The sequence below is a fragment of the Dermacentor variabilis genome, chromosome 8, assembly GCF_050947875.1.
Source record: "Dermacentor variabilis isolate Ectoservices chromosome 8, ASM5094787v1, whole genome shotgun sequence".
NCBI lineage: Eukaryota > Metazoa > Arthropoda > Arachnida > Ixodida > Ixodidae > Dermacentor > Dermacentor variabilis.
The window spans coordinates 68,272,400-68,298,168 of record NC_134575.1 but is presented as its reverse complement, the minus strand read 5'-3'; the positions used below and the strand labels follow the sequence as shown (position 1 = coordinate 68,298,168).

The 25,769-nt window shown below is 44.8% G+C and overlaps 1 protein-coding gene across 1 annotated transcript in view; it reads left to right on the top strand.

Annotated features, from left to right (window-relative positions):
* Nucleotides 1-25,769, top strand: part of LOC142591079 (uncharacterized) — a 298,478-nt gene that overhangs the window by 35,011 nt on the left and 237,698 nt on the right. The window contains exons 4-5 of the mRNA XM_075703447.1: nt 2,049-2,116; nt 15,073-15,174. Coding sequence (XP_075559562.1) covers nt 2,049-2,116; nt 15,073-15,174 — 170 coding nt within the window. The remainder of the gene's footprint in view (nt 1-2,048; nt 2,117-15,072; nt 15,175-25,769) is intronic.

Below are 25,769 nucleotides of genomic sequence, written 5' to 3'. Positions count from 1 at the left end.
GTCATCGCGCTACTTTCGCGCTTGGTACTCTAGGCACAAGTGACAGCCCTTCAACAACATTAAAAATGGTGCAATGTTCGCGTGTATTTAGCATGCCACAACAGGCACTGCTGTATTAGGCAAGGACGGTTTCGTGGTGATTTAAAAAAAATATGGTGTTTGTAAAATGCCAGTAGCAACTGTGCTGTCCTGCTGCTGTGGTTACAGATAATTTCGGTGGTACAGCAGTTGCAGATGCCTAGATATTCTCACTAGCACGACGATTGCTATTAACAGCATCATACGCAGCAGAAAAATCGGTTCCGGCGTGGTATGTATTTCGACTCCGTGGGCATCGCAGCATGTGCATAATGAAAAGAAAATCTGACCTGTAGTAGCTTCCTCTGTAAGAGAACCTTTCAAATAAAGAGGCTGACTCAGAGAATCATAATGTGGCAGCTCCTTCAAAGAGAACAAGAAATGGCGCTTATTAAAAAAACGCTTTCCGAACTTCCATTCTTTGCAGCCAAATCGATTTCTGATGGTAAGGGTGCAAACGTCCTTCCTTCGTTCCTGCTGCCAGGACTGTTCCTACTGAAACTTTTGAGGAATCTGGCCAGGCTGCCTATCGAAACCTCACCAGAGGGCCTGCAAGAAGAGACCCACGGGACCTTCACCAAAAGCAGGAGCATTCTAAGATGGAAGGCCGCTGAAAGCGTTCTCTAGAAAGCCGAACGCTTTGTCGAAACGAGCGCAATTGTGCCTGGTTGCCATCACAGCACCACGCCAGTCCCAATGTGTAGATAAATATCTGTTTCACTGGACGAGGGTCCATGTTTCAGGAAGGTGAGCGACGCCATAAGGAATTGCACCATGAACAAGCGGAAACATAAGAGAACCAGGTGTCTTTAGCAACAACCTTAGCCATAGTGATATAGAAGCACGACGTCATAGAGCTGCGTAGTGAGCGGGGTCCTCATGAAATTGTTGTAGCAAACAGCGGTTTGGTACTAAATAATTCCTTGGAATATGTGCATTACATTACCCACAAATTCTTTTCGGCGAAATCAGCAACACCCTCAATACAAAAGGATGCGACAACGCAGATGCTAGCTCAACTGAATGAAATATTTTCTAGGTAAAAAGTTCTGCTGTGACGTTTACTTTCTTGTGAGAACAGTACCAGCCAATATTTAGCAAATCACTGTGGTTGAGCAAAATAATTTCCAAGCTGCATTGATGAGCTTGAAAGTCTGGACGGTGTATGGTAACCAATTAATTAAGGCAGAACTCATCTCATGTTGAATGTCGACGATAAGCGATTAGCATTCAAACATTGTGGCCGCGCACCATACTTTTTAGGTAACGTATATTAGGATTCGATATGGTCATTTTGAGGCGGTGATTGATGTCTCTATATGCAATATACACCTGGCTATCGTCCTCATTTGCAATGGTTTTTGCATACCAGGGTGCCCATAAGCATGGTCGTTTGACGACGACTTTACATCGCCGATGCAATGAGGACATTTTAATGCATAATTTAGCCGCGCAAACGACAACATGCAGTGAAGTTTTCAGTGCATGCAGTAATCAAAATACACTGTTAGTGTTTTACATGGTAGAAAACCTATATGGTAGGAGAGTATTGCACGATGTAACTGGGGAGGGACACCTTTCTTTTGCTTTTTTGGAAGACACAGAATTGGTTTGGCTTTTCAGTGTTTATTCTTAGGCCATGTTGCGCCCTACCTTCATCACACGTTGAGAATTTATCGCCTTACCCAACGTTAGCTAAATCATTCAAAAATATGTTGGACACAAATTAGGTTTCCTTGAGGGATGCCGCACGTAATAAATAGTGATTCGCCACTATCTGTTTCAAATGAACACACGATGCTCCGTGCGTTAGGTGACAACGTTTAGGACCAGATTTCTCTGTCAAGTATTGTTTCCTGTAAAACTATTAAATTGCCTACTAATGTAGTTCATCCGGAGATGTCAGCATTATCTCCAAGCTTTGATTTGGTTTTGTTTAATGGCACCAATTCCATGTTCTTTATTTTCAGGCGCTTTCCATTTCAAGTGAAAGCACGGTACAGTCTAATATTGTTTAACCTTGAATTAAATGTGACAGGTAAGGCTACACAAATTTATTACTTTTGTCTGCTGATTTGCAGTTATTTGCTTTTGTATGTATATATCTGTAATGACCACACTGAAGCGAATTGTTTGTGCCTAAATAGTTACTAGGAGCTCTCAACTTTATAAAGAGGCGAAACGGATAGAATAATAGGCGGCACCAAATACCGTTTGCAGCTGTATTTCCGCTTGTGAGGTCCGGTCATAAAACATACGTATACCAGTAAATCCTAAATTGTTTCCAGCGTTTATGCGATTTGCATTTTTATAATAATTTGCTCACTTTAAGGAGTGAAGGACGCTGGAAAGTTCTATAGCCAACGTTGACAGGCAACCACTGTCGGAGGACACTACAACTTCAATGCGGGGAACTAAAGCGCTTTTAATGTTCCTGCAGGACACCAAGCAAGACGAGTGGCACCAGAAGGGCAACTCCCTAATATACATAAGCACTCACCACTTCATTTATCATCATCGCCCATCCAAGTACTTTCACTCACCTTCTCTCTTCCCCAGTGCAGAGTAGCAGACTAGAGCACACTAGTTAAGGCCGACCTCTTTGTCTTTCCTGTCAAAAAATTCTAACTGTCTAATCCGATTACTGCCAACTTGCGTCACTGTGCAGTACATAGTCTAACGTGAGAGATTCTAGCTGCTCTAGGGAGAAAAGCAGGTTCTAAACGAACCACTGTAGGAACTTGGCTCATTCGGCGTACACCACTTATTACGTGCCTGTCCTCAAAATTATCCGCTTTCACGCCAGTGCTCGACCAACCAACCAACCAGCCCGCTACCTCCCTGATCCAAACTCTACTACTGCCACCCTTTCGTGAACCTCTCTGACACGAACTGCAGCCCCAGGTGTATGTGTCACTGCGTATGTCTTGAAGGTAAACGAACCTATTTGACGCCAACATGTGTCTCTAGGCATGCGCCGCTGTTCAATGAACCGTTTTGATGAAAACTTGGGTCACTATTATTTGCGACTGGCTACGCCCCGCTATTCAATCGCAAAAAATAAACGTTTTGTTAACGTATGAAGTGTGCACTGCAGGGGTACTCCTCTTTCGCGCTTCCTTAAAACACTTGGCGTGATCTAACACACCGCCAGGGACGCCTGCTTGTGGCCTCAGAATAGAGTGCCAACGATGACAAACGCATCTTGGGGCAACTGGGTTCCTCTGTCGCCTGTCTTTCTTGGCACTTTGCGCCAGCTAGTGGCACTGCGAAGAACACTACGCATGACCTCCCAGACGAGAGAGCGCTGGGAACGGCTGCCTCGCTTGACGCACGCACAGTGGCATAAACTCAGTGACCTAAGTTGGCGAGAGGTTCATTGCTGAGTGAAGCGTATCCCAGTGCATTCATGGCGCCGCTCAGTAAAGCGTTTGTGTGAAATGAGTTCATTGGAAAGCGGCACATGCCAAGTGCATTTGGGGAGCGGCCCGCTAGTGCGAGGAGTTGTTCTTAGTAAACATCTTGATGTGGGTTCGATTCCGCACAGCATCTGAGAAGTTTAAAGATTTTTAGTCACAGAGACGAGGTGCTATAGAACTCGCACTTTCTTCAAGGTAAAAGCCAGTCTGCTTTATTTTAGCTGCTGCTCCTGAGACTTCGTCTTCCTTTGCACAAGGGTGTCACGACAGCGTCAATGTAAAGCGGCCATTCCCATTGGCACATACCTACTTAGACAAGTTGGCCTTAAAGACGTTTATTGAAGATAGGAAAGCACCTGCCGACACATACCCAGTGACCCAAGTTAACGTAGTATAGGTTCAATGATATCCAGCACAGACGGAATGGCACACACCCAGTGCTTCGAGCACAAAATAAATGGCAGTGTCACATTAGATCTGTGCCAGTTGTTTTGTAATGCATTTTCGCATCACGCGTTCAGCCTTTCCTTGAGACCTACATTTGATTTGGACAAAAGCTTACGTGATTCATATTGACGTCAAACAAGTTCATTACCAAGGGTGTACAGCGCAACGGTATCAACAGGGACAAAAAACTAATACACGAGTGAAGGCTGATTTCCATCTGAACTTTAATATCGAAAACATTAAGATACATGCCAAATACATAGAATACAATACAAATATATATTGTTCAGTGTTTATATGCACGCACTCAGGGGCCCAAGCAAATCTTACACTTAGTTTTGAGCTTGGATCCCTCATTGTAGCAGTCCGGTGTAGCACAAACAAGACCAAGTACCACTGACCCTAATCGCAGTACAAGAGATTTGAAATGGACAGTCAAACAGACAGGCACCCAGACATACTGCCAAGGGGGTGATGTTGACGAAACACGACAATCGCCGTAATAAATTTTGATGTCTTTGATGCAGAACCCTATATACAATTTAAAAATTTAATAAATTTCGCATATGGAAAGATCTCATGGCACCACTGGTCTCTCACATCAAGAACATCGTCACTCTTCTAACGTGCATTAACTACTTATGTCAATGCGGCATAATAATCCATGAAAATAAAAGTGGAACCATCCAATGCGTCACACAAACAAAGCATGTGGTGTACCACGAGTTTTCTCGTGTATTCCAATATTCTTGTGTGGTACACGCGCTCGTACTTGTCAGTGAGACGTCAAACACACATGGCATCGCCGATAGTAACAGGCTCTACCAGAACATTTTCATACACAGTGCCAGTCGAAAAATAAACAAGAAGAAAGAAATGATAGGCTCCATCACAAGTCGTGTGTTTTCGATAATACACTTAGCACTGAAGCATTATAGCGACAACACCTACTGTCAGGGACAAAATGCCCTTCATATGAGACCTGTAGTCTAGCGAGATTTTTATCTCAGGCTTATCCGCTGCGATGGCTTAGTGGCTATGGCATGGCAGTGGCAGTGGTTATGGCAGGGGTGGGGCTGCAATTTTCAACGTCGAGGGATGAAATCCTGGCCACGGTGATGGCATTCCGTTGCGGCCAAAATGCAAAAATACCAATGTCTCGTGCATTCGGGGCACGGTGAAGATCACCTGGTGGTCAAAATTATTCCGAAGTCCCCCACTATGGCGTGCATAATAATAAACTCTTTTCTCGGGCTTCCCTGAAAACACCGTTTGCTATTCAACGGCGCCACCGCGAAGCCGCGGTGCAACACAGTTCACCGGTGCATGGGCGAGTAACCCATCACGGGGAGGCCCAGATCTTTCTCGTGCTTTCTTGTGGTCACGCAGGGCCATCTAGTGGCACTGCCGATAAGCTCGCGCGGGGCCTCAGACTCAAGGTGCGTAGCGCACCGGTACTTACAAGCGCTGACATTTGTTCCCTATCTATTCACGCACCCAGTGGTACATACATAGTGACCCAAATCGGCGAAATGTTCACTGAACGGGCGACTATATCAAATTATTCATGGCACAGCTTCCTTAAGCGTCTAGCCATAGACACTCATTGAAATGCGGCACAAAACCTGTACAGCTTACTAATGAAGGTTGCTACGCTTAAGGGATATGTGTGAAGTGTCTTCAATTCAACCCAGCATCAGAAAACTTGCAAAAGTTCCCCAGTAGTGCTGTCAGCTGGCCGAAAGTGCGCGTCCGCAAATTGGGTGGTCGAGTTACAACCAGCCTACGTTTCCACTGCCCGGCGGCTATTTAACACTGCTTTTCACTGCAGACGCTCTGCCGTCTGCGCGTGCCGCCATCAAGTCCCCATTCGGCACAAGTTAGATTCCTGTGGGCATCCTCGAAATTAAAAGTATATATTTGTAGGTCCTTAGATAGTGGTAATTTCTATTGACGTATTGGCAAATTACTTGGGACAAATACGTACTTTTCGAAGTTCGCGTCAAATATGATCAAGTTTATATAGGTGCAACCCTGATTGCACATACCTAGTGGCCCATATTGGTATGACGGAAGTTCAATAAGGAGCAGTACAAACCGAGTGACACATGCACAGTGCTCATTGAAGAGCTGTGCATACCATGCCCCATACTTAATCTGCATGCCCAGTGTTCCGGATCGCCGTCGAAGAGCTTAGTTGGAGAGGGCACATAGATACACTGTGCCAGATAGCCAGCCACAGAAGTTGCTTTGACGATTCGTTTCTCTCCCAATTCCTCAGTACAGCATCCCGACGATCTACCCATTCGACCATAGACTACTCAATGGTCCAAGTATGCGTGAAATGGATAGAGACAGAGAGAGACAAATAGATAAATAGACAGAGTTACGGTGCACCTCATCTCGTGATGCTGCTGATATTAATGAGATTAAGATTTTAGCAATGCAGTGACACGCCGTATGTCTTAAGGCACGTTTCTTTTAAAGCCAGCTTTTCTTAGCAATTCGCCACTTTACCGTATGGGGTGTGTTTCTAGCCTGTTACCGTATGCTGATTCCGGAGATAATTAAGCCTAAAATGTAAGCCATTGTATGTCCCTCGAACCACTGCTCTCCCGTGTTATTTCGAATACTTATATAAAAAGGAATTACACATAAAGATGGAGGAGTGGCCGGATTAGAAACCGAAACTCTAGTATACCCCGCCGATGCTCAAATCATTAGACCAGAGGCACAAGCCCCACATCCTGAATAGAAGATGCTTACATTTCCCTTGTGCAAGCAGGTGCGTTGAGACACCATGACGTGTTTTATTTAAACACCAACTATAAAAACACTCCTTGTGGCCTTTCGCCATCGTAGATAATCACACATAATTCATTTCTTTAGTTTCAGTGCGCTTTCTGAAAAACAATATTCACATTACTTGCATACCTTCCCTTCGCGTCATAATTTGAACGCCACGTGGCGAAATATGTCTAGCTGTGTTCTCGTCACAATCGCACAGACTTGTGCACAGAAGCACTTGTATTCTAAGATGTCAGGTTAGACAGCTGTGCTTGTTGGAGCAATTCGCAATATAGCTATCCGAACCTTGCCAGCTTGTGCCAGCTTATTCCAACACGTAGTAGCCATGCTGGTAGCAGTCGATGCTGGGTTTCTCCAGCAAACCACCGCGTCCCTCACATCACGCAAGCATGTCCCTGCGTGTTATTACAGCGAAGCTACCACTACCATCAAAGGAAATTTTCGTGTCGTTGTAAGGAAAAAGTTTCCCATGCGTGGGCTGATCTAGGAGATAGCGCAATGCAAGGCCGACCCGCGGTGGAGGTGAAGCAGGCTTAGAACGATAGAAAGCTGAGCTAGTTGGTAAGGATTCATTAGGCAAAAAAAGTGAGGCGTACAGACAGGACACAAGCGTAGAAAAGTGGATAACACGAGCGCCCACTATCAACTCAAGGGAGCACTGAGGCGAAAAAAGAAAGAAGACACGAAACTCATCTGCGCAAGCTCAGGAATGAATCTTTACAAACTAGCTCAGCTTTCTGTCGTTATAAGCTTCATTTCTAGTACTGTGAGCCCTTTTCCATGTTCGCCTACTTATTTGCACAATCCTGCTTCCTTAGCTTCCTTAATTGCGATATGTATGTTCCGCGCTAGAACAATGTCATGGTTTAGTCGTAATCATGTCGTCTCATTGGAAGTTCAAATGATGTGGGGCTTCCTTCAACCATCAACTGGGCATGGCAGGAGGATTGGAGCTATTCTTTCCGCTGAATCATGGCGCCAAGTTAGGTTCTATCAGGAGTGTATAAAGGTCCGTTGCGTGGTCCTGGGAGACTGTCGCCATTGTTACTGCCCCTACGCCGATTGGAATAGGTTAGCCGTGCAGCACGCGAACTTCCTATGGAGGATGAAACTTCCGAAGCTTCAATAAAGTAAGAGGAAACACCTTTCTAATAATTCACCGTCAAATAACGCACTTGTTCTTGGAGACGCCATCGTAAGTGATACCCATAGAAAAACCATTGCTTTAGGCCCTAAGCACTGTTTTAAGCCCAGCATAAAACCAATTGACGTTTTAAGCATATCGCGCTGCATAACCAAGTTCGTCCCGTAATAAGAACGCTCGCGCTGTATTTCAGATTGCATTGCTAGCACTAAACAATCAAATTCTAATTTTAAGAAGTCTGACCCTGTCCAACCGTTAGTTAATTACCTTGGGGAGTATAAACATACACCAGTAATATCTGACAAGGAAGGTTACTTCTTAATTATGCCAGATAACATATTTTGAGAAAAATTGATTTCAGCATAGAAAAGAATTTACAGCCAGTAAAACTCAAGCCTTCGGCAGTTAAGCAACGAGCCTTTGAACTCCTGTCAGGACATAATCTTTATAGGGTTGTCTCTAATGTCAAGAAACCAAAATCGCTCACCTTAGAACTTTTTTTCTTGGCGAAGACCCATAAGCAAGAAATTCCTTTTCGTGTCATGGTGTCAGAGAAAGCGACATGGCTAGTCTGTGTCGCCAGTTACCTACAGAACTGTTTAGCTTCACTAGTTTTTTTCAGAACCTGTTTGCTTGCGTAATTCTCAGCCACCAGTTCAGTATTTGAGACGGGAAAATCCTGGTGATTATACAGCTTTTAGTATGGATATCGCAGACCTGTATTATTCCTTGCCGCATGACGGGTTGCTAAATTCCGTAAATGACTGCATTAATGAACAAGTACAAGAGTCGGCTTTGACAGATGCGGTGTTTCGACGGGAGATCTTCTAGAAATTCTTTCAATGTACCTGAAGTCGACGCTGATTGGGTGGAGAGGTGGCGTTTTTTTTTCAGAAATCTCGCATTCGTATTGGCTCAAAGGTTCCCCTTACTCTTGGCAATATTTACCTGAGTAAGGGTGACAGCTCCTTAGAGAAAGCCTTAGGTGATAGTATTATCCAGACATTTCGTTACGTCGATGATTACCTGATTTTCTGTAATAGGCATAAATTCGATTCCGCTGCTACCTCAGTAAGTGAGCAATTTAAACTTTATGGAGGAGGATTGAAGGTTGCCAAGGAATTTTCTCAGCTAAGCGTAATTCAGTTTCTTGACATTTCCTTGGTCTTCGAACAAAATTACGTTTGTTGGCAGTACTCCCCAAGATCTTCGAAGCCCTTGCTAAACTTTCAATCCAAGCATTCCAAAGTAGTAAAAAACACAATGGCCATGCCGTGCCTCAAGTCTTCTCTCACCAGATCCTGCGTGCACAAAAAAGGAGCACCAGTTTTAATGCGCAGGTCCGGCGCCTATTAGAAGCAGGTTATCCTAGTGTAGAGTGGACACTGTGGCTGAGCGCTTAAAGAAATCGGTTTCGAGGGGGACGGACGTGATTACAGAAAACAGTAATAGCAAAAAAGGAGTAGTGGCTATCCGGTACATCCATTCAGTGTCGCACAGGCTTAAAAAAGTTGCAAGTAGATATGATGTTAATTTTGTTTTCACTGCTCCCAGTAAGCTAGGTAAGATATGCGCTGCCGTAGAGAGGAGGAAAAAGGAGCAGGTGAAAGGCAAAAAAAGAATACATATTTGTTCAATGAAGCACAATAAGAACAACTGTTTTTCTGACTGTCCTATGGGTGTGGTTTATAATATTTCCTTTAGCTGTGGTCAGTTCTACGTAGGGCAAACGGGACGGTGTATCAATTAGAGGCTAATGGAACATAAAAGGTCGTTAACCGGTGGATCGCCTTTTAACATTTCCCTACATTGCCAAGATTGTAACTGCACGCCAGAGTTAGATGAATGCGCGTCTTATGGTAGAGGCATGGCATATCTATAATGGTGGAAGTGCGTGCATCAGTTAGCCTTCGATTACTTTACATAAGGAAGAGATTGAGTGCCTTAACAGTTATCCCTCACGTAGACCGGCACATGTACCCGACTGAAACGTGGTAATACCATCCCTGTGCTTGCGCAGATGAGTTTTGTGTCTTTCTTTTTTTCGCCTCAGTGCTCCCTTCAGTTGATAGCGTTCGCGTTGTCCACTTTTCTTCTCTTGTGTCCTGGCTGCACTCCTCACCTCTTTTTTGCATAGTAAAGCAGGCGTTAAGCAATCCCCATACGTGAGCCGATCCCGAACATGCAATAACCATCATGTATCACGACAACGAGCACATAGCTAGTGAACCAACCTGCTCGGCAACTTGGGTCACTGGGTCGACGTGGAAAGCGTGACGACGTCGGCATAAGGAGAGTCAGATCACAAAGCTAGAATGATCGTAATTAAACAACCCCGAAGGCATCCCGACCACGAGCACATTCCTATTGGTAAAGCTTGTAGACGACTTGGGCCACTTGGTTGGCGTAATAGATAGATAGATAGATAGATAGATAGATAGATAGATAGATAGATAGATAGATAGATAGATAGATAGATAGATAGATAGATAGATAGATAGATAGATAGATAGATAGATAGATAGATAGATAGATAGATAGATAGATAGATAGATAGATAGATAGATAGATAGATAGATAGATAGATAGATAGATAGATAGATAGATAGATAGATAGATAGATAGATAGATAGATAGATAGATAGATAGATAGATAGATAGATAGATAGATAGATAGATAGATAGATAGATAGATAGATAGATAGATAGATAGATAGATAGATAGATAGATAGATAGATAGATAGATAGATAGATAGATAGATAGATAGATAGATAGATAGATAGATAGATAGATAGATAGATAGATAGATAGATAGATAGATAGATAGATAGATAGATAGATAGATAGATAGATAGATAGATAGATAGATAGATAGATAGATAGATAGATAGATAGATAGATAGATAGATAGATAGATAGATAGATAGATAGATAGATAGATAGATAGATAGATAGATAGATAGATAGATAGATAGATAGATAGATAGATAGATAGATAGATAGATAGATAGATAGATAGATAGATAGATAGATAGATAGATAGATAGATAGATAGATAGATAGATAGGAGCTCGGTTTAGCGGAGGCAAGTAATACATGATTGGACAGGTTGAGAACAGATAGCCGACTGGCTTTATTGCAAGATGGCGCTTGCCGAGTCGCTGTGGTGTTAGAACATTAACACTGTTAGAACAATAACACTGTTAATGTTCAAAATAGGCTGGTTTCACGAAGAAGCATGGTACTGTATCTTCTTTGCCGCTTACGTGAATCTTCAAGGTTTTCTCTGAATGTGAAACTACACGAAAGGGACCTTCGTATTAAGGAGCCAGCGGTGGCTTTAGAGTCGCGAGGCAAAAAGACGTGCGGGTTTGCGTCCATTGCTGGGAAACTACGAAAACTGCTCTGTAATCGGGAAACTGCTTGCGATGTGTCGCACGTGACCAATGCTGTTGCGTAGGGAAGTGGCAGCTCCGCTAGCTAGATCGATCGATGAGCATTGTTGCCGCAATTGGCGAAGCTCAAGGAGGCATTGCTGGGCGGAGGCTAGAGCTTGGAAATCCGCAGGTTGAGCAGGCACAGCGCCGATCCCTGACACTGCGTCAGCTGCCCGATTTTCGGTCCCCGAGATATGACGCATGTCTGTACACAATTCGCAAATGAAGGAAAGATGCCGACGCTTACGTTCCGAGTACGAACTCATGTTCTTGAAAACGAAGGTTGAGGGCTTGTCTTCGGTCGGAATGTAAAAGCTATAGCCTTGAAGAGAAAAGCAGAAAAGCTTGACAGCACATTAGATGACCAATGTCTCCGTCACGAAGGTGCTTTAGCGAGGTTCTGTGAGTTTCAGGCGCTTTGAGAAGGCCAGTGGCCTCCAGTTTGTGTCATCGCGATGCTGCAGTACTGCACCCACTGCCGTGGTTGACGCGTCTACCGGAAGGTGAGTTGAGGCGTCGGGCAAGTGACGAATCAGCAACACTGCAGTAGCGAACCGCGTTTTGGCTCCCTTGAAGGAGTGTAACTTGTCCGAAGGCCAGTGGAAAGTCGGCGGTTTTTTTTTATCAAGACGCGTCAGGTGGATAAGCGGCTGAGAAACTAGCGCACAGGATGGTATGAAGCACCTGACAAATATTATGAGACGAAGAAACTCGCGCAAATTTCGGAAGGTGTTTAGAGGGGAAGTCGTCGATTGTCTTCACCCGTGATTCCAGTTGCTTAATGGCTTGGGGTGAAATGCGATGGCCGAGAAAATCCAGGGCTTAGACTCCAAATATGCATTTTCAGGGCTTCCGGACTACGCCACATTCATCCAGTCGCTCAAACAGAAGGCGAAGATGCTATTTGTGCTCTTCGTCTATGCGACTTGCAACCAGAATGTCCTCGACGTAGGCGGAAATGAACGGGAGTCCGCGCGTAACCTCGTCTATTATTTTTTGAAAAGTTCACGCCACATTCTTCAGGCCGTAAGGCATACGAACAAACTCAAATACGGCAAATACAGCCGTGATTGCTGTCTGCGGACTGTCGCTGGTTTCAACAGCAACTTCGTGGTACGCCCTCATCAAATTTATCTTGCTGTCTACTTTGGTTCCTGCGAGATGAGCGCCGAAGTCATATATCTAGGGAAGGCGATATTGATACAGAGCAGTGACACCATTCAAAACTCAATTATCACGAGAAGGCCGCCGGTCGCCACTGTCCTGCATTGGAACCGGATAGAGAAGTGAAGAACAATTGCTGAGGAAGGACGAAAAACGCCGAGCTCAAGCATTTGTTCGAACTCACAGCGAGTGACTTCCAACCTCCTTCCAGCGAGCCTCCGTGGCCGCGCAGTGACAGGTGGGGCAGCGGCGGTGATATGATGCGTCATCTTGTGTTTCAGGAGCAGCGCGTGGTTTCGAGGCTTCATGAATATCGGGTTTTAAGCAAGTATGTTGTCATGCGTTGAGACCGGCCAAAATGTAGGGGGGCCAAATGAGGTGAGATTAGACTGCACGCCAAGTGCATCGAGGGATTTGACTATCCTTTAGGCGCCGGTCGCGGACCCTCACATCTAGGTTCAAATGACTGAGGAAGTCCGCTCCGAGTATGTGAAAAAGCTAACGTCAGCGATCACAAACACCCATCTGTAGAAGAGCAGGAGTCCAACGTCAACCGTTATTCACCGACGCCCATACGATGCGATGACAGTGCTGTTCACTGCATGCAGCGTGGGTGTGGACTTGTCGTGCTGGCGGTGTGCGGCCGTGGTGGGAACTATAGACAGCTCGACTCCGGTATCGACGAGGAGGCGAGTGCCGGTATTGAAGTCGACTACGAAGGATAGGCGGGCGGCGTGAGGGCCCTGTCGCAAGCTGCTCTTAGCGACTGGCCGGCACGTTGCCCGTCCAGGAACAAGGCTTGGTGCAGCGACTTGCTTGTTCGCGGAAGCGGCGGTGTTACCAGCTAAATCACCGCGGAGAGTCTCTAGGTGCGCTGCGACACTGCGAAGGCGAGCCGTTGCGCCGATGTTCGTCACCAGAGTTGCTACTCGTCGTCGGCTTCTCCAGTGCACTGGTAAGGTTGTCGACTGTTTCCTCTAGGTGAGAGAGTGGGTCTCCTGGCTCTGAGTATCTCCCTGCTACGATAGGTAGCCGTGCCACAGACGAATAGTCGCAGATGCGGTCAGCGAGCACAGCTAGTCGATCGAGACTTGTCTCGTCGGAACCGTCAGCACAATGGGGGCGGACTGTGGGAGGCGCCGCAAGAACAGCTCTAGCGCAAAATTGGAGGCTGGCTGTAGTTAACGGAGTGACCACACAGCAACTAACGCAACTAGTGTAGGATTTGTGACGGTTGTTGGTCGACGAGTTGCTCGGAGAGGAGCGCTTGACGCCTACACTGTTGCGATGGCTCGAGGCGCTGCAGTGCCGTGCTTTTCAAGTCATGGCATCGTGTAGCAGAAGACGTACCCGATAGCAGGTCGTCTACGACATTGGCAAAATCTCGTGCAGGTAATTTGTTTTCTATGAAGTGATTCGCTGGAATTGAAAGCGGGCCTCTACTTGCATAAACCGAACGTGGCAAATTGTTGTGCCCAAAGCTGGGAAGGTGGAGCTCTGGAGTGATGACAGGACACGTAATCGTGGCGTCTTCTCCGTTAGCAGGAGTACGGACAGCGTCGTCCATGGCAGTGTTAAAAAAACGTAAATGTCCTGGGTCACCTTTTGTTGGGAGCTGCCCACCAACACCCCAGTCACCCACACAAACACATATATGAGACAAACAAATAATTTTAATTGGATGCCTTTCAACGGTTGCAGCGCGTGCTGTAGTGAGTGGATACACGCAAAGTGTGTAGGCACACTGTGACGTGAACTCTCAACAAAGCAAGGGTGCTTAACCAGAGTGGATTGTTCTAAAACCGCGTCTCCTTGGATTCATTGTTTTAGCGAGTCTGCATAAGACTCTTCCCAGCATTTCTTTATTTTGTGTTCGTCTGTAACTTTCTGAGTCTAAATGGATAATGGTACATTACTGGCAGAGTGCGTAATTCCGCAATTTATGCACACTCTAGCCAGCGCAACACAGTGAGTGCTTTAATTGGGACAACGCTCCTTCTGCACGATATTTAAAAGGGTCACATTGAGCAAGACCAGCGAGGTCGGCATTTAGTAAGCATGTTCTGTTGCGCGCGAATTGGTCTGATGGGGGTGTTTGAAATCTCGTAACGCGCTGGTGAGGTTGATGTTGCATAGTGGCAGTGCAAACGTTGACCGCAAATTTTTCCATTCAACCTACGCTAGATTTGCCAAATATACTAGCTTACGGCTGGTAAGAAAATTTTACAACGTTGGATGGACAATCTTTATTTATAATGTAATAACACTTCTACGCTTTTGCATGATATTACAGATATCGGAGAGAAATAGTAGTCCCAGATAAGGCAAGACGCAATCAAGTAAAGTTAACTTCAAGGAAATTGCCAGAAGTGTCAAATGATATGTTGGGTGCACATTTGTTACATCTTAGCTCTATATAATGTTGAATAGGGTGTCGCCTTTTTACAACGAAATGAACAAGTTAAACTTCGATGTAAGAGTGCTCATTTAAAAATATTGAATAGAAACCGGCTTCAATATTATATTTACTGAAGAAAATCAGCACTGAAAACGCTACTTCGTGCTGTGCGCAGACCCCGGCCTGTTAAACTACACTAAAGTACAATCGATGTACCGCATAATCTATTACAATGATGTCGCTATGGTTCTCGGGGACAAGATGCCAACCGTATCGGGTGAGTGAATTTTATGCGCTTTTGGTGCAGTGTCATTGAGTAGGTCATTCATCCTAAGATTTTTCACGTCCTTTCTGCAATATCTCTGCCACCGCTGCCATGAAGACTTCTCATTTTCTCTCATACGGCCGCCCCGTTCTCTGTAAAACTAGCACGCGTGCGGACCTAATAACTCTCTTGAACTTGAACTACTGTTTGGTTCTGGTGTTTCCTTTGATGTGATATACTAGGCAGCATTCACAAATAAATGCATATTTTCGTGACATTCAGACGTGGGTTGTTCTTAAATTAAATAGCAGTGTTGTACTGAGTTTTACTGTGCGCGTTGTCTGACGTCTAAAATTTTTAGGTCCTACAGCTCATCTTTATTGCCTACAGTCTTATCGCCCAGAGCCCTATGTTAAGCGTTAGAAAATTTATTTACTCCGAAAAATTTATTGGAATAATGCGATAACGCGCGTTTACTGATATTTGTGAAATTTTTCATTACCTGAAACGAAAATAAATGTATTACAGCATGTTCTCTTTCCCCTTCTCTGATAGAGTAGCTATAAGTTCAACAGGAAAATCCTATTTGGTTAGCATTGACCACGAATTTAATATCTGCAGTTTCTCATGTTTCTTGAGGGCCGATGATTGGCACGAGCTACGGAGTGCCATTTGGGTTTTCACATAGTCCAAGCTTCACGTGCTGCCTATATACCACGCTTAGGAAATTTCGTCCTTTCAGCGTGAAATTGTATCACTTCGTAGGTGTGAGAGCCCAGCCAGGTGAATTTAGAATTGCATGAGCAACGCATTTAAAATTCTTTGTTTATATACCAGGCCATCGAGGCAGCCTAGAGGCTATGACTTTGCGCTGCTGAGCTCGAAGTCGCAGGCTCAATCCCTGCCGCTGCGACCACTTATTAGTGTTTTCACAATGCAATAACGCTGGCATACATAGCATTCGGTTCCCGGTAAAGAATTGGACATTCTTCACATTAATACGACAGCCCACAATACGGCCAGATCGGCCCTCACAGTCAGATCGTGATTCTGGCCAGTAAAATCACAAAATGTAATTCATATTTCCACATGTTGGATCGTAAGTAGTGGGAGAGCCCCAGGAAAAAAAAGGAAAGTGTGGCAGTATAACACATAGGCAATACTGATCTACAAATTTTCATCTAGAAGTGTAGGGGTAAAATGCATGTTGCAGACAATTACAATCTTCGGCCAAGTGAAGTGGAGACAAAAACATTGCGCTTCTATGGACGCCATTACATGTTCCAAGAACGAACAGCCTTATTGTCTCTTTCCTTAGATGACACATTCTACAAAATAGGTTTTTGTGTTACATGTTCATGGGGAGGGCTGCTTAATATCTATCATACTAATTCGAAACTTGAGCGCAGCTCTATACGTGTTTTCATATTGCGATACACTGGCGGACGTGGACCCATTTGTCTCGCGGGGCACGTTGAAAACGATCGAAGTATGGCTCGACTGCCTCGCTAATCATGATATCCCGAGAGCCAGCGCGCCGATGACAGACACATGGGTACGCTTCACAGCTGCCACCGCCTACAGACCTCCGACACGACGCGCTCTAATGTGGTGATCGTCGTCGCTCCACGCTTTTCTTCCCATCCTTGCGCCATACCCTCCTCCGCTTACCGTCTAGTCGTTCCGCTGCACCCTCTATTCCGCTTTCGTGCTACCGTCTTTCATCTCCCACAGAGCTCCGTGTTCACTCATATATGATTTGCTCGTTCGCTCAGTTACGCCGCAGGATAACGCCGCCACTGACGCTCACCGCAGGAGCAGGAGCCTAAGCACTGCGCTGTGAAACATCTATGGCGCACCTGATTAACTTAAGTAGGCTAGGTGACTGTTTGTCACGACTTGTAGCAGTTGCATAGATTGCGCTACAAGGCAGTTTGTGTTTCCTATCAAGTAGACGGTTCTAATATACTATGGCGGATTGTCCAAAAAATGGATGGACTCTGTCGAGAAGAAAACAATTAATGAGATGTGTACAACCATGCTAGAATGAAAAACTTGTGTAGCATACCTGATTAGATCAAGCAGGCTAGGTGACTGTTTGTGGCTGCTCCGTTTCAATGATGAACCCAATAAATAATTATCACCACCATGAAATTGTGCTGCTCACCACGTGATGCCACATGCGAGCCGCGTAGCGTTGATATGCGCAAACTTTGCATTGCAGTTGCGTTGTATTCTCTCAGGTGTCCCGATATGGGATAGCATTGGCATGTAGCCGTTGCATATTGCGTGTGAGTGGCCCTGGTTAACTCGAGGAGGCTAAGTACCTTTTTCTCACCGCTCCGTATGAAATGCGATGCCGATAAAATGATCATCATCAACAAGAACAACATAGTATAGTGCCGCGGGTCAAGAGATGCGACAAGTGCGCTGCGTACACTCGATACCTGTGCTTACTCTTCAGTAAATTTGATGGGATCTTCTCCAAATCGTAGGCAACGTGGGGCTCAGCAGAGCACTGCGCAGAAGTTATAGCTTACCATCCACGCCAGGTGGACACCTCTGATCATTCTCGTGAAAACGAAGGAAAGAGACATCGTCGCGAGGACTCTTTAGCGCGTGATGCCGAAGATGGAGCTCCGACGAAGCCGGTCCGCCAGCTTACGCTGAGACCGTGCTGGGTGTGCGTCACAGACCTGTGGCTTTCTTATTCACCAATCAGCTGTGTTATTCAAAGACATTCTCATCTATCTATAATAAATATTTGTAGACATTGTTTAAGCACTTAGAAGTGGTGGTCAGCATGCCAGGATTGTGACTCGATTTGTCACAGCGCGTAGGCGTGCACAGGGACGCAAAATATACACAGAGTTCACAGCATTCACAAAAATCGGAATGTCTTAACTCACTGAACCGCGATCTCCAATTTCAAGCAGCTGCCCACTCTAGGGCTGACCCGTCATTTCCGGAACACATAGAGGCATCCACTGCTTGGTTACTTCTGCCGTTAGGATAACCGGGGTTTTCTGCTTTGCAGTAACGGACAACTTGGGTATGACATGGATATTTGACGGTGCGGCAAGTTAGGAATGTGGTTTCGCCTGTAAGTAAAGGACACCTGGGTAGAATTGGGGAATTTTCAGCTGAGTTTATTGACAGAAAGTTAAAGGCTACCTGTTCGCGGTCGAACTTATTCTTCTTGCGTTCCCTCATCATTGCAACATTCGTTTGTAGGCAGCCTAGCCTCGAGTATGGTATCCATGTGGAACTACTATTGGTTTGTAACCGCTCTTTCTTGGAATATCTCGCTATACGGAGAGGGCATGAAAACGGCTATGCTTTTCACGCCAAGTGCTTCTTCTACTGCCAATTAAGCTATGCACCAGCTCATTTCTTGCGCCGAAAAAAGACTGAGCAGATATCTTCAAATGCAGTGAAGGTGTTCGCATCAAAGTGTCATCAAGCATCAAACCAGACGGCTGATAAAATGACGAAACGACCAAAATATGTGGCACCTGGTAGCAGTTGGCATTTACTGAGCAGCAAACGAAGTGCCAGCCTCTGAAAACGAAGACTAAGCAGTTTCGCTTCCGAAGACAAGTAAGAGATAGGGAAATAGAAGAGCTTGAATCAGGTGGCACTAACGCCGCTGGCCCATGGTTTCTATACTCAGTACATGACACTGCAACCAATTTCTGGCATTACTTGTATATTGTCCGGCTAATGCCACAAAATTTGTTGGCTCTCGGACGGTTATCCTACAAAAAAGCACCAATGCCAAAAATTCCCATCGATCAAATCTCGCGTGATGTTTCATTGCTAACCCTACACCTGCCGAAAGTTTGGCAACATATTCCCATATCCCACTGGCAGTGCCAGGGGGGGGGGGGGGGGGCTCACGATGCAGCTCGGCCTCCTCCTTAGAGGAAAGATTAGGTCGGATGCTCCTATCTAAATGCATGTAGAAGGAGAATTCGTTTTTATCGGCAACCACTGCACCAAATTTGACGAGGTTTGTTGCATTTGAAAGAAAAACTTAAATTCTAGTGACTGTTTATTTCGAATTTCCGATTTTCATCGTAAATATTTTATTGAAAAGTGTCAAGAATTGAAAATTTTCAGAAAACGAAACAATTAAGTTTGCAACTCTGTAAATCAGCAATGAAAATTGATATCACAATTATGCGAATTGCACATATTAGTACATCTACAGCAGACAAAATTTATATGTTACACATGAGTCTCAAAAAGTATTATGCAAGTACGTCTTTTGCAGAACTCTTGTACATAACATAACCAATTTACGTAAGATATAAATTGACATATTGAATTTGTCCCCTTTGAATGGTGTAATGGATGCCGTTTACAGAACCGCGATATCTGTTTTTGATGCTGAGCTATTAATTTGTAAACTTCAAGCTTCTATTTTTTTCGAATTTTTCAAAATATTTTAAGCAAACTTCAGGCCCTAAATCGAAATTGCGCTTCCAACAGACACCACAATTTAACTTACTCTCTCCAATGCAACAAATTTCATTAAAAGCGATTCAGGAGTTATCTCAGAAAAGCGTTTCTGTGTTTTACATGTATCTGAACAGGCCGCGTCGGAGTTGGGCTCGAGCTAAAGCTTCCTCTTAAACAGTTTGCCTAGGAATCAAATACACGAATAATAACTGCATTGCCATTGCGAAAGATGCTGCAAACGAATTCTTGAACGCTACGCACTGTCAATACAACTAAAATATGTATCTTTTCATAAAAAAATATACTCGTATCTGCCGAAAATTGTGCCCAACATAACTGATGTCAATGCTTCCATGTTTGTTGTCTATTTAATAAGTAAAGAAAATATCGCACGGGCTTTAGAAGAACATCAGTTCGAAGCCAGCAAAGCAGTGCATGCCGCTGATATGAAAAATTTAAAGGCCATGAAATGAACAAGTTGAGAAATATATGTTAATGACACTTTGTCATTCAAGATCCTTGTTTACATTCTTGTACATATGCAACGGCCAGTGAAAAATCTCAATGACGCTGTCATTTGTTTCTATGTATGACGCAGCAGCAGCTGTTACCGGTCGTGTATGGTGAATATTTGCACCGAAATTATAGTCGCAACAGAGAGCACGTATAAAAAGCAGGAGTTCTGCAGAATATACGATGGCGAGTCAAATGAAAGTGAGCCAATGCGAATATATGACAAACAGGGTACTTTAATTAAAAGTAGCCCCCATGAGCATTTAGACATTTGTCCCATTGACTAACGAGTCGCGCAATCCCTGTCTCATAAACCTCCTTGGGTTGCTGCTTCAAAACGTCTGCAACTAACTTTCACGACATCGTCAGAGACGAATCTGGTTGCCTTGAGCTGTTTTTTTTGGTTGCCCCAAAATGTGGAAGTCGCAAGGCGAGAGGTCTGAGCTGTATGGCGGATGTTGCGGCGTTTCACGCTTGAACTTTGCCAGTTTTGTATTAACCACATCAGCGACGTATGTACGGGCATTGTCGTGGAACAAAATGACCGCATTTGTCAATTTTCCACGTAGTTTGCTCTTGATTGGCACATGCAGCCGATCCGGTGTTTCACGATATCGGGAACAATTGATAGTCTCTTAAGATTTACCAAATTTCAGCAGTAATGGCCCCTGTCGATCGAAAAATAAAAGTCAACAACACCTTTCTGGCGGAAATGACGGCCTTTGCTTTCTTTGGGGGGTGGTGAATTCGAATGGTTCCTTTGTAAGCTTTGCCGTCGTAGTTCAGGCTCGTAGTATATATATTGGCATGATGGTTCGTCTCCGATCACAATTGCAGACAAGAAATCGTCACCCTTATTGTGATACCGGATCAGATGAGTAAAGGCAGCCCCGATCTTCTCCGTATTCTGGCGGTGGTTCAAAATCTTTCGCATCCATTGCGCCCACAAGAGACGATAACCGACATGTTCACGAATTACGTCGTAAACCAAACCATGACTGATGTTCACACGCTGTGCCACTTCATCGTCCGTTCTTGTCTCGTCAGCTCATGAACCTTTGAAATTTTGTTAAGGGTAATTGCCCGATGGATTTGGCCCGGTCTGGGATCGTCTTTGCAACATTCACGTCCTTCTTTGAACTGTTTGTTCCAACGCTTCAGAGTGGCTAATGAAATGCAATGTTCCATGTACACGGCAACCATACGGCGTATAATTTCTTTTTGGAAAACACCTTCAGCTGTGAAAAACCTCACGGCACCACGCTGCTCAACTTCTGGAGCGTCCATTATGGCACGCAACCATGTTCAACCCAGTGTATGAGAGCATTAAAGAACATTTATCCTCAGACCTGCGTGTCATTTTTGTAAATGACAGATGCCTGAATGCTGCGCGCAGGCCTTGCAGATAATGAACAGAACCATAATTGCGCGGGGTGGGTAGGCTCACTTTTATTTGACTCGCCCTCGTACATTAGAAATGCGAAGATACAATGAAATATGCAAATGCGATGATACAGCTTGATAAAGGGCAGAAAAGTGTCACTGGAAGCAAAGTTCACTGCACGTATACACTAAACCTCGCAACAAGATATTTAAACATACGTACAAGTAAGTCTCCAATAAAACTACGTATCAAGACAAAGTCACGGTATATAATGCGTCAAACAAGGCAAATAATCATGTTGCATAGTCACAGATTCACAGAATCCTAGATCCTGGCCCCATTCCATCCACTCCCCACGCAACGGAAGGCGGCGCACTTGCTCCTCACCTTTCTCCCTTGCGCACACAAGACTGAGCCACCATCGTCGGCTTACCCATTCGCCCCCACTCCCCACACCCTTTCACTCACACATACAGCATGCGGCGCGGGGTCACGATGTTATCGCACTTGGACTTCATGCGGAACATGAAGGCGACGGCAGGAATGCGCCTATAGCGTCCATATAATTGCTATCGCAATAATATAATAAGAATATCCGGCAGCTGAAGAGTGCCATGGCCCATTACTTTCCGCAAAAGAAATAACAAAACAGAACTTTCACCATGCGACAATTCGCTGCACCGCAACAACGCTTCTTTTTTCCTTTTGTGGGGCGGGGGCATTGTAATAAAAAAAAACGCAAAGTATGTTGGTCACAATCGAATGCCTACTTTGGGCAACTAATATGGCTATTAAAGGAATACCGAAGAAAATACAAGACGCTTGGTTCACCAAGAACCATGCGCATACTGCTCGGTATCCTACACCGGCGAGAGAAAACTTTCTGGACAGGTTGCGCTCAAGCGAACGCGGTGCAATATGTCGATTCCCCACAGTGATGGCGGCCAGCGACCATTGTTTCTTTTTCTCCTCTGCTAGCTAGAAAGCGTCCAAAGCTCTGCCAGGCGAAAATGCACCCGGCCAGAGAAAGCCGAACGCCCACCGAAGTGCGCCGCGCGGTGGTCGAGACAACACGAGAAAAACGCATGCGTTCTGGCTGGCTCTGGCAGCGCGGGGGTAGGAGAGTGAGAAAAAAAAATGGAAGAGGCTCAATGCGTCCTCGCGAATTAAAGTCCAAGTAAAGAAATAAATAAGAACGTAATTACCTTGGCTGGCTTTAGTATCTTCACTGGATGCTTTGGCGCAGGTGAAAAAAAATGTTGATATTTTTTATGTGACATGACGGCACGAATGAACCACCACAACGCTTCGTCTCTTCGGGCCTCGCTGCGGGCTTTGTCAACTTGTCTGAAAGTCTGTTGATTTGGCTTGTCTCGTTGTATGGCCCATCGTACGACTTTGGAAAAGTCAATGCACCTTTGGCGTAAAATATTTCTGGGAGCATTAATTTTACAAAATTCCGCAATTGAAAATCTAAAGCACACGTTTGGAAATTCAATGCACCTTTCACATCAAAAGTTTATGAGAACTTTATACGCATAATGTTTCGGAATTGATATCCACGCGCTCCGTAAACTCCGTGATAGAGTGTACACTCCGCGGCCTCCACGAGATGCTGCAGTGAACCCGTTCGCCATCAAAACATCCTTGAAACTTTGTGCTCGTATTGGGCTGCTTGCGTTATGCGACTCCCGGTACATGGGCGTTGCCGCGAAATTCAGCCCGAGTTCGCAATTTTCGCGGTGAAAAGGCTTTTCGACCGTGAAAAAGACACTCTAGACAAAATCCAGAATGATTTCCGGCGCTGGGACTTGCTTTGGTCGACGGTGCATGGACAGCACGAAAAAATTTCGGGGGGGGCTGAAGCCCCATAAGCCTCCCCCCCCCCTAGCTACGCCCCTGCCCACTGGTCCAGGCGAATACCCCAGTTTGCTATTGTCAGAATTTGGCGCAGACACAAAGACCTTATCATATTATGGCTGGCACGCCGCCCGAAAGTGTTACAGAACTATGCGTTCTGAGTGCAACGCTTCCACAGTCCAACCCGTACAACTGCTTGATGCCCGAGCCTTTCAACGCACAACCTCTTCCACTGTGCACTGACTGGAACTACAAATCACTGCTGAAGAACTTGGCTATCGCAAGCCATCACAATACTTCTGTAACCTTTGCACACTTTCAGAAGCACCACGTCGGCAAGGCAATCATTTTTTATTGTTACATGGTACATGGTGCCTCGCGCTTGTTCTAGCGCTCGACGTGCGTATTTCTGGAGAACACACCGACTGTTGCAATAACTTTGCCTTCAGAGTTGGTGCAGTCATCCACCATCGACTTGTATTGCAAAAATTCGATAAATCAGATGATGATGTGATAATCACCGAAAAACTGCTGCTAAGCACGAGATTGCGGCATCGAATCCTGGCCACGGCGGCCGCATTTCCGTAAGGGCGAGATGCGAAAACACCCGTGTATTTAGATTACGTGCGCGTTAAAGAACCCCAAGTGGTCCAAACTTCCAAAGCCTTCCCCTACGGTGTGCCTCATAATCGGGTCCTTGATTTGGCATGTACAAGCCCGATAATTTAGTTTTCCTGTTTTGGGGGCCACCTGCTAACACAAACTTGCAATAAATGTTTCGCTTCTTTCTGTTTGCTTCTTTTAATGACATTTCGGTATCAATGCAATGTATCTCGTTGTCGGGGTATCTTTACTTGCTTAACGGATATTTATTTATTTATTTATTTATTTATTCATTTATTTATTAGTAAAGCCAATATCCTCACAGATTGTAGGATGGAAGGAACATAAATATTGCGTTTAAACATGTTGATTTAACATCATGAATGATAACTTACAACCGTATGAGACCAAATAAATTTAGCAACACCTATTTGAAATTACACTAACCAAATATCGCTCTCTATTGAATATGACCAAATTAAAAAAAAGGACAACAAGACTCTGTAGCTCGAACAACACAATACGTGCACAACTCAGTAAAGCAAACTATAAATGAAACACTAAGCATACAGGTTACAAGTGTCACTTATTTTTTTACAAAGCAAAGCGACAAGACAAATAAGAGATAAAATATTGGTGATGTAATACGACCGTGCACTGACAACAAACAGATCTGCGCTTTCAGTTAGGAACTATATTTCAAGGTTCTAACTAGGCAGTCATCTTATTTGTAGAGCGAGGGCCTCATTTTCAATCATTGTTGCAAACATGCTCAATGATTAATCTTCATCAAGGGTGGGTGGGATTAAGTGAGTTCCATTCTAGAATTGTGGGAGCTTAAAATAATATTTGAAGCAGTTAGTGTGAGAAGAGTATTCGATTAGTGCACGATATTGCTTGTGGCGTGTTGGTCTTGCGTACGACTAAGAGACAAACATGGGGTTGTTGATATTTATTGCGTTATCATCATCATCATCAGCCTGGTTACGCCCACTGCAGGGCAAAGGCCTCTCCCATACTTCTCCAACAACCCCGGTCATGTACTAATTGTGGCCATGCCGTCCCTGCAAACTTCTTAATCTCATCCGCCCACCTAACTTTCTGCCGCCCCCTGCTACGCTTCCCTTCCCTTGGGATCCAGTCCGTAACCCTTAATGACCACCGGTTATCTTCCCTCCTCATTACATGTCCTGCCCATGCCCATTTCTTTTTCTTGATTTCAACTAAGATGTCATTAACTCGCGTTTGTTCCCTCACCCAATCTGCTCTTTTCTTATCCCTTAACGTTACACATATAATTCTTCTTTCCGTAGCTCGTTGTGTCGTCCTCAATTTGAGTAGAACCCTTTTCGTAAGCCTCCAGGTTTCTGCCCCGTAGGTGAGTAGTGGTAAGACACAGCTATTATATACTTTTCTCTTGAGGGATAACGGCAACCTGCTGTTCATGATTTGGGAGTGCCTGCCAAACGCACTCCAGCCCATTCTTATTCTTCTGATTATTTCCGTCTCATAATCCGGATCCGCCGTCACTACCTGCCCTAAGTAGATGTATTCCCTTACGACTTCCAGTGCCTCGCTGCCTATTGTAAATTGCTGTTCTCTCCTGAGACTGTTAAGCATTACTTTAGTTTTCTGCATATTAATTTTTAGACCCACTCTTCTGCTTTGCCTCTCCAGGTCAGTGAGCATGCATTGCAATTGGTCCCCTGAGTTACTAAGCAAGGCAATATCATCAGCGAATCGCAAGTTACTAAGGTATTCTCCATTAACTTTTATTCCCAAT